At 44.1% G+C, this 14,215-nt stretch overlaps 1 protein-coding gene across 3 annotated transcripts in view; it reads right to left on the reverse strand.

The window, feature by feature from the left end:
* Window positions 1-6,162: 6,162 nt before the first annotated feature.
* Window positions 6,163-14,215, reverse strand: part of septin15 (septin 15) — a 40,154-nt gene continuing 32,101 nt past the window's right edge. For all 3 annotated transcript variants that reach the window (XM_080002302.1, XM_080002301.1, XM_080002300.1), the window contains exons 8-13: window positions 13,552-13,648; window positions 8,757-8,808; window positions 7,600-7,725; window positions 6,862-6,997; window positions 6,581-6,726; window positions 6,163-6,376 (exon numbers count right to left, since the gene is read on the reverse strand). In XM_080002302.1, coding sequence (XP_079858428.1) covers window positions 6,337-6,376; window positions 6,581-6,726; window positions 6,862-6,997; window positions 7,600-7,725; window positions 8,757-8,808; window positions 13,552-13,648 — 597 coding nt within the window. In that variant the 3' untranslated portion in view covers window positions 6,163-6,336. The remainder of the gene's footprint in view (window positions 6,377-6,580; window positions 6,727-6,861; window positions 6,998-7,599; window positions 7,726-8,756; window positions 8,809-13,551; window positions 13,649-14,215) is intronic.

Below are 14,215 nucleotides of genomic sequence, written 5' to 3' on the forward strand. Positions count from 1 at the left end.
CCTGATCGGACTTTCCCCACAACCGATGGGAACTATGTTCACTGTTTATGCCAATAAATTACCTTAAGTTTGCCTTTTTATTTATTTATTGATAACCTTAAGATCAGGTATTGCAAATACTGAACTAGTTTTCCCTTTCTCGGGATCATTTTGATCCATCTGCAAAAATACTGATACTTATTAATAATTATAAGTTACTGATTTAGAAAGGCAAAATATAATTCACTGACACTTTAATCGGAAATTAAACATAGGAGGTAAAGTATTTCATCACGCAAATCATGTGACGACAAAAGCTAAATCGATTTTCAATATTTTACTGGAGTATAAAATTTAATGAAAGACCTGTACATTGGAATTAGAATTATTAATAGATTTAAAGGAAGTCTGAATGAGGAAATACTTCAAGTTCCTTGTGTACATTTGAATATTCATTCACGTCCTATTAATAGGCTTATACATGCAGTGTATTATATATCTGATTTAAATGAATGTATTGCGGCCGGAATTGGTGACTCAGCAAGATGCAAATAGAATTTCACTAATCAAATTGAGAACGGAGCTTTCTTCTGCACAGATACACAGACAGATATTATCACTTATATTTAGGGCTGGAGATCCTCTCAATGAGGTGATCAGTGCGACGTAAAAGGTCAAGCGTCTCTCGGCACGGCGTTTCATTGCTGCCGTGAGATCGAGCAGACATGGTTGGATCCGTCATCTCCTTTTTTAACCAGGCCCCGAAACGACATTTGTTGAATAAAAGTGACGGTTTGTCTTCAGCCATGAAACGTCGGCTTGGCTGATGTGTTGTTTTCCTGTTTACAATCATTCGGTCTAATTGTTCACTACGCAGGCCTATGAAGTCACCCCATTTCGACGCCTGCTCCAAATCGCATCTGAGAGATATACACACGAGTCAACTAGAAAGAGCCCTCAATAAAAATGCAAAAAAGATCCCCTTAAATGGAATGACTGAAAGAGTCACTATATACAACTTAAACAGGTGCTTTACTATTTAGCGGGTGCACAATTTGTTAAAAAATGGTAAATGTGATTTAAAATCCATTAGGACTCTAAGTAAGTTAGGGTCTTCAGCCTCTAGATTTGAGCGAACCGATGTAACTCGGGATTTCATTTGGAAATTGCAAGAGTAGAGACTGGTCATTCACAAAACTATGATTCAAAAAAACAGCTATTTCCCGAAACTGTGTAGTGGGCAATTTCACGACCGAAAGGAAAAGCTAACCTCCGCACTTTTTAAAGAAAAGAAAAGGACCGAGCTCCGAGACGCTTAAAGGTTTGACATCCATTTATGCCCACATCGATGGAACCCTTCTTTGTATTCTCGACGCAGATTCATCAGATAACGATGGCGGAAATGTTTACGAGTGATCAAATCTTGATCACACCGCATCTCATCCACAGATGAGTCACACTGAGCCTTTTTGTCACTTTTCCCACCGATGAGATCACCAGCCGCCCCTTCATTGTTCCTCACTTATATTTTCTGTGTGTTTCAATCCACAGACGGTCACCTCCCATTGGTTTCTGGCTTCTCACGACAGCCGGATGGACATTAGCTGTGGTGGGGGTGGGGGTGGGCTGAGAGGGTGATGGTGGTGGTGGTGGGCGGGGGGGTTTTAAAGTTTTGTGAGACACCTAATTCTTGACATCGATGGTTATCAGCCTTCGCGGAAAAGTGCAGGATGCTTGCATGACGCAGCAGTGCTGAACAATATTTAATGCGAGAACATCCTCATCGCAGGGCACTCGACCCTTGAAGCCCAGGCAGAAGAACAGAAGAACCATGAGGATAGCGTCCTTGGCTCCGGGGGTGTTGCTCCTCATTGCCCACTGCTCTGAGGCCTTCTGTAAGTGTTTCCCAGGCGGACACGTCCATTTCCAGAATATAGCGAAGCCTTCAGAGCGCATTTACAAGGATTTGATGAGAACCTCCCAGGATTGGCAAACAATGTGATTAGGAGGGGCTGTCATCGAATGTTGTGTTTCCGGCGGAATGGACCGGCTGATTCACCAAATCGCATCCTTTTCTTTTCCTTCCTCGCAGTTGAAAGCCCCAGTCTGATTACCTCACCTGGACGATGCTGCTTTGACTTCTCCGAGGGAAAGGTGCCGAAGGCGGCCATTAAATCCGTTCAGCGGACCCACCGAGACTGTACAGTACGGGCATTCATGTAAGTTTGGCGCAAATCCCTTCACCCTCTTTTGTGTATCTTGACTAAAGTGATAAATAAGATAAATACATTGTGAGACAATCTATCACCTGTTGCTCTCTCTCTCTCTCTCGTTTGAATATATATTTCCCGACAGAGTCAATACCCGAAAAGGGCGTGAAATCTGCTTCCGCCACAACGGTCAATGGGCTGTGGAGGACTACCGTACCCTTCAGCCCTCTTATGGCAGTGGGAGTCCGAAGGTCCGGCTTCACCCGATTAAATGAGGCGAGGCTGGTTCTGTCAGACAACTTGACGGCGCCACACGTTTCCATGCCCCGCCGGGCCGGCCCATTTCAGCAACCAATTCCTCCTGGCCTACCTGTGCGCTGCGCTCACTGCTGTACTTTCATCTCATGTATATGTCTGCTGTACACCTCGCCAGTAGTGATGGGAGGTCAAGTCAAGATGCCAATCTCAAACGCTGCAAAATGAATAAGAGATCATTTCAAAGTACATCTAAGAGTTGTCTGTCAGAATTGATTTCATGATGATGGCATGCTTTGGCGATTTCTAATAAAGATATCTTTTTTTTCACGATAAAGCTGTGTTCGGTGGATTTCGTGGAAGCGTGCAACTAGAGGGGAAAAAAACCCGTAAGGATGCATATAAGCTGAATCGAGAGTAGTATATAAACCAAGACAACCAAATGACTTTCATTTCCCCATGAGCCACAATTAAATGTGAATACTGAAGCGTTGGAATTGAGAAAATGTTCAAAAAATTGTTAAGAAACTACTATTACTACCAACATTAGTACTATTATCCTTAAAATTGTCATTATTAGTATAACAATTATACAATTATAATTATATCTAAAGAGGAATACATTTTGGCACGTCACCGCTTCTGTTGATTTTTCTGCTAATCGTTATATTTATATTTATATTCTTATATTTCCGTAACCTGTATATGTATACTGCAACTTTTGCAATGCAACATTGGAACTTCAACTCAAGAATTTAGTTCCATCTTCACTGAATGTGGGCATCACTGACATAGCTGCCATAAAGAATGTTGCAATATTTTGAGCTATTTGTAAAGAGGAAGTGAGACACACTCTCCACTATCATTTACACCATCGGGGTGGTTGGTGCTGACCTACATAGGTCATTTTATGAGATGCAACAACAAAGCACAAAAAGACCATAATCTGAAGCTTTGGTGAACAAGGCGGTTGCAAGAGGCGTTTAATGGTTTGATGTCTACAGCAAAGGGCGCTCTAATGGAATCAACTTATTTGTTAAATAAATACGAGACAAAGAAAGACAGCTCAACTCAGGTGTTTTAGCATAACCTTTCGTCACCTTTAATATTAATCATGTACAGTTAGAGAACAGACAAAAAAAAAACAGAAAGAAGAAAAGCAGAAAACAGTGTACATATACAGTATATATATATATATATATATATATATTAAAAAAACAATAGTTATGATAGAAAAAAAAAAATAATCCCCTTACAGATGTTCAGGTTAACTGGTGGCTCTTGGGAAACGGGAGCGGTGTGCGGGGAAAGTGTAGGAAATGGTTCGGTCTCATGTGGACACCAAAACGCTGGCAAAGTTAAATTCCCCTGGAACCTCAGCAGGGTGCATCTGAGGAAGCGCTTCCCCTTGCTCGCGTTACGTTCGTTTGCATGCGCGCCGCCGCTGAATCCCCTCAGAGTGCAGGTCCCTCAATGCCGACTTGTCGCAAAACAAAAAGAACAGAAACAAGCAACAATGCGCTGAAATGCGTGTGTCCCCTTGAATACGCCGCAGAGGAAAAAGGACGCCCGCAGGTTGTATGTGACTTTGCGTCCTGCCCATTTTGCATAGAATTTCACCGTGCATTGGCGGCGACTCCCGGTTTTGAAGAACGGGGAGAGGCAGGCGTTTTTTGAAAATCATGTGAAATTTCTCGACGCTGGTTGCAGAGCAGAGTGAAGTTCTGAGTGACCCCCATTTCATCAGTGTGTAAAGGGCTTAAAAGATAACGGTATAATGAATTAACTAAACCATATCTTTAAAAGAAACTAGGTGGGGGGGGGGTCACTGTTCTTCAGTTATACATACACACATACATGATTATTATTATTATTATTATTATTATTATTTTAACCATAGTCATCATCATTACCATATGAAAATAAAACATGACTACGCTGGGGAAGGCAACGATTCTGGAGGCGTCGCACAGCATCACCGCGACCACGAGGATAAAAACACCCAAAAATATATTTCAAATCTCTCACAACTAAGCGAAAAAAATATTTTGTCTTAGCAAGATCAATAAAAAAAACCAAATGAAAGTAGCTTGTTTGTTTTTGTTTCGCCCCGGGGGACTACGGATCTGCGTTTGGGATTTGGTTACGTCTGAAGCCAGCTTCACATCGAATGCGAACTCAGATCTGACAGTCGGATCCTATCCCTAGTGGCTGTCGGATGAACTGCATCTGCATTTCGCATCGCAAAACATGTCGGGGAAAATGGGAGAACTTGTTTCTTCCAGTAGGTGTAGTTTAAAACTAACTTTATATAGTGTTTGCAAAGTAAGGGGAAAAATACACACAACTCAGTTGCATAAAAAGAGATTTATTGATTGTGAATATGGTGAAATCCAACGTTGACATTAATCACGTTATTATTTTGAAATACGTGATGTACAGTTACAATAAAATACACACGTCACTTCCGGTTGTACTGTCAGGCCTGGACTTGTTGCACGAGTTGAAATTCTGAACGCGTCGCAGAGCCTCGACGCGGATATTCCGCACTGCAGTGTGTCATAGCATTTCGGGCGCGGAATTCCACTTTCCATAGGAGTGAAAGGATTTATTTTTTATTTTTTTGTCATTTGTCGTATTCGGTGTGAAGCAGGCTTGAGTATGAATGTAGTCTTTTGGGAATCGGGGGGCAGGGTAAAGGGGAAGGGGAGGTTAAGGGGCCGTGACAACATCCACCACTTACTATATCACAATAGAAAACACCGCCGTTAACCACGGTCACCATAGCTATTAGACACCAACGCGGCTTTCTGCATAAACAACATGAGCTATACAACTGGGGGGGAATATGCTCTGGTATTTCAAGGAACTAAAAATGAAAAAGAAAATAAAAAAAATCCCACACAAAGTTTATCCTCTAGCCCCTTTATAGCAAAATTAAAGAATCGTGGTTCTCATAACATTTACGGGTGACCTCAAACACAGTGATGCATATGCACGCAGGCACATACACACGCGCGCGCGCACACACACACACACACACACACACACACACACACACACACACACACACACACACACACACACACACACACACACACACACACACACACACACACACACACACACACACACACACACACACCCTCTTCCATGTTTTTTCTTTTTAAATTTTTTTTGTGAAAATGGACATGTTTGAAAAGCCTTCATCCACTTACACTTCCCCCTCTCAGGACACACTCATCCCTCACAGTGTGTGTGTATGCGCTTGCGCATCGGAGACACGCGCGGCGTGTGTGTATTTGACGCGGACAGGAAAGAAGGTATGAGCTAAATGTGCGGGTCTAAGCGGCGTCTATGATGAAGGAAGAGAAACGACGCACACGGTCCCTGCCATGGCTCCGCAGCTCAGAGGAAGTAGGCTGTTCCCTCATTGTCAAGAAGAAATGAAGACTTATGGTTTTGGCAAAAAAAACCCAATAAAGATAATCGAGAAAAACAAACAAAAAATAATAATCATCGACGGAGGGGTTGGTGGGGGGGTTCTTATTAATGTTTTTGACTGGTTATTTTATTTTGTATCCTGTTCTTGTTCATTAAAACTGACCCACTCAAAACTATAACAAAGAACAAGATGTAAAAATGGAATGTCAGTAAGGAATGCATTGAGTATGGCCTGTCATATGGTCACGCGTTGTTTACGTCACATGTTTGTGTGTGTATGTGTGTGTGTGTGTGTGTGTGTGTGTGTGTGTGTGTGTGTGTGTGTGTGTGTGTAAGCGTGTTGCATGTGTGTGATGAAGGTCATAGATAATGTGAACTTCGGAGGGGATGGGGAAGAAATTTAATGAGTTTGTGTTTGCTGTAAACTGGAGGGCGTGTTGTCTTTCTTTTAAAAGATTTTTCCCTTCTTCTTGTTCTTTTCCATTGTCCTGCAACGGGGAAAACAGAAGGGAAAACTTTCTTTATTCGATATAAAAGTCACCACGGGTGCATTGTAAGCGAGTGAAGTCACGTAATAGTTATTATTTGAAAAACTATCTTGCAATACTGTTCCAATGAGTGAATCGTGAGATACTCTGCATGAAAACCACTCAGACTACATTATCGACCAATCAGGTGTGAGAGCTACTGACTTGGAGGCGTCCAGTTTCTGCTGCTCCAGGATTCTCTGCTGGGCTTCCCAGTTGGATCTCTCGTCCTCAAACACGCGCCGCTTCTCCTCCAACTCCCTGTACTGAGCCTCCAGGTTCTTCTTCATCTGTTCGTGGCGCCGCTCCAGCTGCAGGTACAAGGTTATACAAAAGAACAAAGCTTTTTTTAGCCCCGGGGGGCAGGAACACACAGGAAGACCTCGGCCGCACTTTAAGTACACACACGACCGACTGAGTACACGAGAAAACTTCCTCCGACGCACCTCCACCTCCGAGTCCTTCAGTTTCTGCTTCTTCTCCTTAACCTTCATCTCAAACACCTGCTCCATCTCCGTCTCCATCTTCTTCATCTTCGTCACGTGCTCCCTGCGCTCCTCCTCCATCTGGGCCAGGGGACTCCTGTGGAGCGAGAGACCCAGGGGGGTCAGAGGTCGGCAAAATGAAGCCCAGCGGGAGCAGGGTTTACGCATGACGTCGTGCTCAAAATGCACCCCTGACTTTTCTATTCATAGCATCAGAACAGAAAGTCGTAGAGACATGCGAGAACTTGCAGGAGAAAGAAGAGCGTCGTAGCTAGACAACGGTGTGAAGCCGAGTCTCTCGAGCAACCAGGACCAAATACAAATCTGCAGGAAATACCGTCGCAGATAGCCTCTAACGTGGATGAGCCACATTCGTTCAGTTGGTCCTATCGCTCAGCTGCAGCACCTTCTTGCTTCGAGTACTTGGATCGATCAGGTGATCCTATTCGGAATTTTTCCGTATAGTTTGTTATCTTTTTGTATTTACTCAAGAACGACTTGCATGTTACCCACATAGCTTCAATATTCAATTCACCGCACGGACACGCGAACTCGACAGATATAGAGGAGCCATTGGGAGAGTTGGCGGCATTATAAATCAAGTTGATATGATACTCTTTCATTGGGGGCCACGTAGAGCAAGCGCTGGCGTCGAGTCTTGACATGCGGTTCTTTTGGGGGGCGGAGGGGCTGACGTACTTGGTGAGCTGGCCCTTGCTCTTGGAGGTGTCCACTCCGTTGCAGGTGACGGCGGCCAGCTTCTTGCTGCGGTAGTTCTCGTAGTGGACGTTGTTGGTCACGTCCTTCAGGTCCTGCATGTGGGTCCTGTGGTGCCGCGACGGGGTGGGGCGGGTGGGGTGAAGGGTGAGGGGATAGAGGGGAAAAGGATGAGAGTGGGGGTGGGAAAACGGAAGGGAAGGAAAACAGTATCCACAGCCATTAATTCAGTTCAGGCTCTCTGTTGCTTTGCACCGTGGCTGGACATCAACAGGCATACGGCGTTTTGGCACCGAACAGTTCTGGGGCCTCGACGGGAACTAGGAACCGGGAAGGTCCTCCGGGAATAACATTCCGTCAAAGGCTTTTTTTTTTTTTCCTGGTTGTGTTCGCACTGCACTTGAACTCTGAAGTGACGTCATCCAACGGGGTTTCAGCGTGAGTTCCGTGTGGTATTTACTCCGTAACGTTCACTTATGTCACCCCATCAGTCCGATAAAATCTGTTTCTGAACAAATTTGAGGCGAGAAATAAGCAATCGAGTTGCTGGATCTTCACTTATATTAGATCTACAAGACGTAATTCAAAAGTCAGTTCCGACTTCTGTAAGACACAGGCCCGCATCGGGACAGCCCACGGGGATTACGGGGCGCACGTTGATTCATTAATGTTAACTCATTCATTCAATTAATGTCGGGAAAATGAAATACATGAAATTAATACATCTACAATAAAAACACTATTTTTATTGGTTATTTTTTATTACCACTGGGTGTACGTGGGCTGGTCTGCACCCAGAGCCATGCGACTCGACCGAGCGGACTGTCCTCAGTCCGAGGAGCTGCCGAGGGACCGTGGACTTACATCTGGAGCAATCACTGTGCGCCTAAGTCCCTGAAGGTTCCTCTTGTGCCAGTTAGTCCCTGCCCTATAGTAGGAGCTCAAAAAGTTCCTCAAATTGAAAGTTCTTAGAACTATGAAAAAGGTTCCTGCGGTGCCAAAACGCCTATAATAACACAATGGACCAGATAGCAGTGTCAAAAAAATGTATTGGCATGGGGGGAGGAGACTCCTGCTTGCTTCCTTACCGCCTTCCTTGTTTTTCCGAGCACTGAAAAAACCCCAACTGTGTTTCTCACCTGATAAGCATGTTTCGAAGCACGGTGAAGTCACAGTGCTCCCCATTCTCCACTGAAATGCAAGTACAGAGGCAGAGGCAGAGACAGAGGAGAGAGAGAGAGAGCGAGAGAGAGAGCAAGTGAAGGCGAGCCAGAGAGAGTGAAAGAGAGAGAGACAAAGAAGCATTTAGACACTCGTAGACACTTGTAAGCACTCAAAACTATCCGATAATATGGACGTCATTAGGGTGTTACTGGAAATGCCATGACAGCAGTGATACTTGTGGTGCTCCGAGTCACTAAATTAAAAAGGTTCTGTAATGTCGCATGCACTAAAAGGCACCGACGCACAACGCAAAGCAAAATGCAAGTGCGAGCAAGTGCGATGGATTCGGGGGTGGGGGCGGGGGTAATTGCTGTGCACGTCGTCCCTAACTGAGCTTACTAGTTACTGTAGATTCCAAGGCAGCCCAGGTGCAGGGTTATACAGTACCATGATGGTTTTGCAAATTGTGCAAAAATGTTGACAAAACACCACAAATACGTACAAATAGTGCTATATTAATACAGTATCTACGGATTTAAAATGTTAGGAACACACACACACACACACACACACACACACACACACACACACACACACACACACACACACACACACACACACACACACACACACACACACACACACACACACACACACACACACACACACACACACACACCATTTTAAAACGCTTCCATCTTCCATCCATACAGTACAGTACAACAGCACATCTGGCAGTCATAGCAGGAGCAATAGTATGAGGAAAAACAAAGAGAAATGTATTTAATCCATTAATATTTTGTCTAAAACCATACAAAGCAGACAGTTAGAGTGGGAAGACAGCTCTCGCTCAGACAAGAACAGTCGCTGTTTTCTATTTTAAAGTTAATATTATGTGAGTTAAAATGAGTGACTTTTGCTCTGGACAACGACATGGTTACACGATCAGATGGGATTCTGGAAAAGGACTGCAGATAAATCTGCGTGTTGAGACTGTATGCAGAGTTGAAGGGGGATCGCCTCATCCTCATAAATGATACTGTAAAACGCTGCTCCTTAAAGGGTTCAGCCACCGCCCCACTGCCGGCAATTCAATATCAGGGGAGCGAGCAAGGAGGACACCTTACCATTGATGAAACTTAAGGACTTCTTGGCCTCCCAAGCCAGCCACTGACCTCCTGTCTCTTCTAGCTCGGGGATCTCTGACGGAGGGGAGGGGTATGGTTTTTCAGTTACTGTCGCACCCGACGGAGGGCCAATATCTGGGCTTTTGGAGGCAGACCGGTGGCTACAGCCTCGCCTTGGCCTCAATTCTGATCCTGAGTGGACCCGCCCGTGGCCCAGATTCAGCCCCGATTTGGCCCGGATCAACACCACAGCCTGCATGTGTCCGAGCTGACTGGCTTAAGAGGAGAAGGCTGGTATTGGTGAGGGTGGGGGTCGGGGTGGGGTGAGGGTAGGGGGTGGGGTGGGTTTTGATATATAAAGGTATCTATGGATGACCAGCTGGGGGTGGGGGAGGCGCTACAGTCTTGATGTTGGGACAAGCAGAGGGGCTGTGAGGGATCGAGGGGCGTTGAAAACACAGCAGGGGTCCAAACTAACTCTGGCGGCATCTATTTGAAGGGCGCAAAATAACTGAGGCACACTTTAATATCAGGGTGAGAATAGTTTAAACGCATTGACCCTATTGGTCAATGCGTTTGACAGTGATATAAATCAAACTCCATTTCCATCCACCTCCAGACAACTAGTGGAACTTCTACGCCATGAGTGATGAACTGCATTGATAGCGTTAGGCCAAGATCATGAAGCTCTTTATTTAAAAAGCATCGGCGTGTGTGTGTGTGTGTGGTGTGCCTGTAATGGGAAGATGCGTGCCCAACTGCATACAAACGTGAACTCATATTATCTTAATGAGCAGATCATGAACCTATAAGCGAATGAGAAGTTAGGACAGTAGATCCCCATCCTTGGTCCAAGTGACAAGGCGATTCCAAGATGCCGGACATCCCTCACCCACCAAATAACCCAAAGGGAAGCTGGGACCATAACCAAAAGGCTCCGCTATCCTGGCCGGCTAGTATTGGCAGCTACGCTCACTGCGTTTCACCTCAGACATAATTCTGGAATGGCTTCGTTCAAAGCCAGGTCGGGGAGCTGCAAGTGGGCATGGCTGAGCAAGCATCTGCTGGTCGACCTCTAAGCCATCGAAAGGGTTCAGACATGCGCTACGCAGTAGAGATAAAACAGGCTTCTTTGTCCCCAACTGAACGGCTCTACCTATAACAGCTCGGTCATCTGATTCTCAGGGTGACTATCCGAGATGTAATCATCATCGAAACAGGTTTGCAAATGTGGGGTCTGGGGAACCCCAGGTAGTCCTTCAAGAGGTTCCGAGGGGGGGTCACCAGCAAAATGAAATTTCACCGTTATTTCATTTACCAGACACACCATTGCAGGATGTACAATAATGACCGGTGGTTATAGTTTAATTTCTTCGTTATCTCTGTAAACAGAGTAAAGGACAGGAAGGACGTGATGGACGAAATCATATTAAACAATGATTTTCTCAGATTGGCCTCACGGAAACAACATCTCGTCAAATGAGGCCCAGTGCCTAAAGGGTATCAAATTGAGGCTCCTCGGTATGGAAGAGGTTGAGAGACCGGTGTAGACCTCTCCCAGAGTTCCATTCCAGAATAACGGGTGAAGGGAAACGAGGTGATCGCAGCAAATCGAGCCTCGGGGCCGGGGGGGCGGCGCTGCTCTGAAACAAGGAAGGGAACCACGGCGTACCAGGATGATGAATGTGTTTCTACTGCAGCGCTAGGAGTCAGTAAATCCAAACAGCCTCTAGTTCTCTATCCATAACTAATCACAGCGTCAGACATGGGACTTCAAAAATGGCTTGAAAATCGAATTTCCCTTTGCGAGTGCAGGTGGCGTCGGGAGTCACCACCACTTTTGGAATCAAGATTCACTCGAGATTTAGGAAAAAAGAAAAAAGAAAAGAAAAGAAAAGAAAAAAAGGGTATTTCAACGCGTTTTTCCACCCCAAGTCTGATTTAGAGCATTGGTTTCAACCATCTACGATGAGAAAGCACGGCAACAGAAAAGGGTTCAAGAGGAGAGGCGGAAAGGAGAGAACGGTGGTGATGGTGATGAGGATGAAGGGTGGAGAGGCAGGGAGGTATAATAACCCTGAGGGAGAGAGGGAGCGCGGGGGAGGGGTGGAAAAAAGAGAAAGATGGTTTTGTTTACCAAAAATGCCCTCTGTCAGTCATGGAAAAGAATTGACAGGAAGAAAATAAAAAAAATTATAATACAAAGGGGGTGGGGGGGGGAGAGAGAAAAGAAAGAATAAAAAAAGTGAAAGACGGATAATTGGTCAACCACAGAGCAACACTTTCAAAGGAAAGGAGCTGCATTTTCCTGTCATATGTATATCAGTTTTCGTTTAACTCAATGCAAATTAAAAAAAAAAAGGAAAAGAAAAAGAAAGGAAGAGCACACCACTCAAGAAAACAACAACATTTGGGATAATAGTGAAAACAGGACACGGGTCAGTCCCATAATGCAACAGGCCTGTCCTCCTTTTCCAGAATCCCTGTCCATGTCCCGCCAACGCGATCTGAGAGGGGTCGCTCTCATGAAACCACCAGAAGACATGGCCCAAATGAACTGACGCACATTTTCACAGAGGATGTGAAATAAATCATTTGAATATTAAAGTACGCACTGCCTACAATATGTTGCTTTTGTGTTTAACTATTATATTAGTTTTAGGATTTTTTCTGTGCTTTTCTTATTAAAAAAATAAAAAAATGAATAAATCATTCCCCTAATTTATTCATTCGTTTTATGGAGGTTTCATTAGAACGAGCCACATACAGTACTGTATATCTGGTATATTGTATGTATGTGTGTATGTGTGTGTGTGTGTGTGTGTGTGTGTGTGTGTGTGTGTGTGTGTGTCAGGGGTTCATTCTGAGATTTACAATAATTTAATTCAAGGACTTTGAAGTACTTTTTTTAAGCATAATGTTTTTAATTCTCATGGACTTCACGCAAAACAAATATAATAAAATTTCAATGTGATCTTTATTAATTTCAATATAATATAATCTTAGCCTCACCATCTATTATTTATATTAGTATATCTATGTACCTATTATTAATCTCATTGTCATCTACTACGATAAGTGTCTACTTCCAACCCTGTTTTAAATTAAATTGACATTTCCCTGGCATAATGCTGTCAAACCCATTCTGCATTTTTTTAAAATTACATTATGATTTAAATGACAAAACAAGAGGGAATATCACAGGTTTTCAATGATTTTTTTTTTTTTTCCCAAGGTCTTTTCAAGGGATTTCAGTACTTAAACAAGCACCTCAATGACCTGGTATGTGTGTGTGTGAGTGTGAGTGTGTGTGTGTGTGTGTGTGTGTGTGAGAGAGAGAGAGAAAAAGAGAGAGAATGGAGGGGTAGAGGTGGTGGAATGGTGTACGTGGGGAGGGGGTTCCTTCTCAGCCACAGGGTACATGCACTGGGTTCCTGCACCCTCGTGGATGTAGACCGAGGCGGAACAACTGGATCATAGAGATTTAAAAAAAAAATCCCCCCCCGAGCCCACTCTGCTTCCCTCGCTCCACTGTGTTTGTACTGCGGCGTGTTCTCAGTTTCCCTGCCAAACTGCAATAACAGCAAAGCTTCCTCAATATTTCGCGGTGCTGGGCTGGTGCGGGTTGGTTGGGCGGTCCTACCTTCTGCCACGCCCCACGGGTACTGGCGACCTCTGACCTTCCTGCCGTTCACCTCAATTACCACGTTGCTGCCGACCACCGCCAGGGGCATTCTCTCCTTGTGTAGAAAAAATAAATAAATGTGATGTAGCGTTTAAACACATACTTATACCATATCATATGCACACCAGTATACCATTAATTATCATCGTATTTATATGTAGACATTGTAATAATTTGGTAATAATGTAATAATGTAGTAATAACATTGTAATAATTAAACCAACGCATACATATTTATTCATCTGTATGGAAATATCCCAATTATAGGCATACTTACATGCATAGCCAATAATAGCAACCATGTATTGCCACGTATTAATACATTTATTAAGAAATATTTAACATATTATACCAATTTCGCATGTTTTTTTTTAGTCTATTAAGCATTTTAACGCTCATTTTTTCTGTCCAACAACGCACAGTGTCAGATTCTGTCATACCGTATGTACTGCCGCTGTATCAAAGATTGTCAATGTGTTTTTATTTATTTTTAGCATTGGTGACTGCCTGGTAACCCTGGCTTTGCCACGGCACAACTGTACCAACATTTTGTTTCCAATCTCTCAACCCACATATGCAGAACAATTAACAGAAAATGTAAGTTAGCGGAGGCAAGCGAGGG

This window comes from Zeus faber, assembly GCF_960531495.2.
Source record: "Zeus faber genome assembly, chromosome: 6".
In the NCBI taxonomy this organism is placed as follows: domain Eukaryota; kingdom Metazoa; phylum Chordata; class Actinopteri; order Zeiformes; family Zeidae; genus Zeus; species Zeus faber.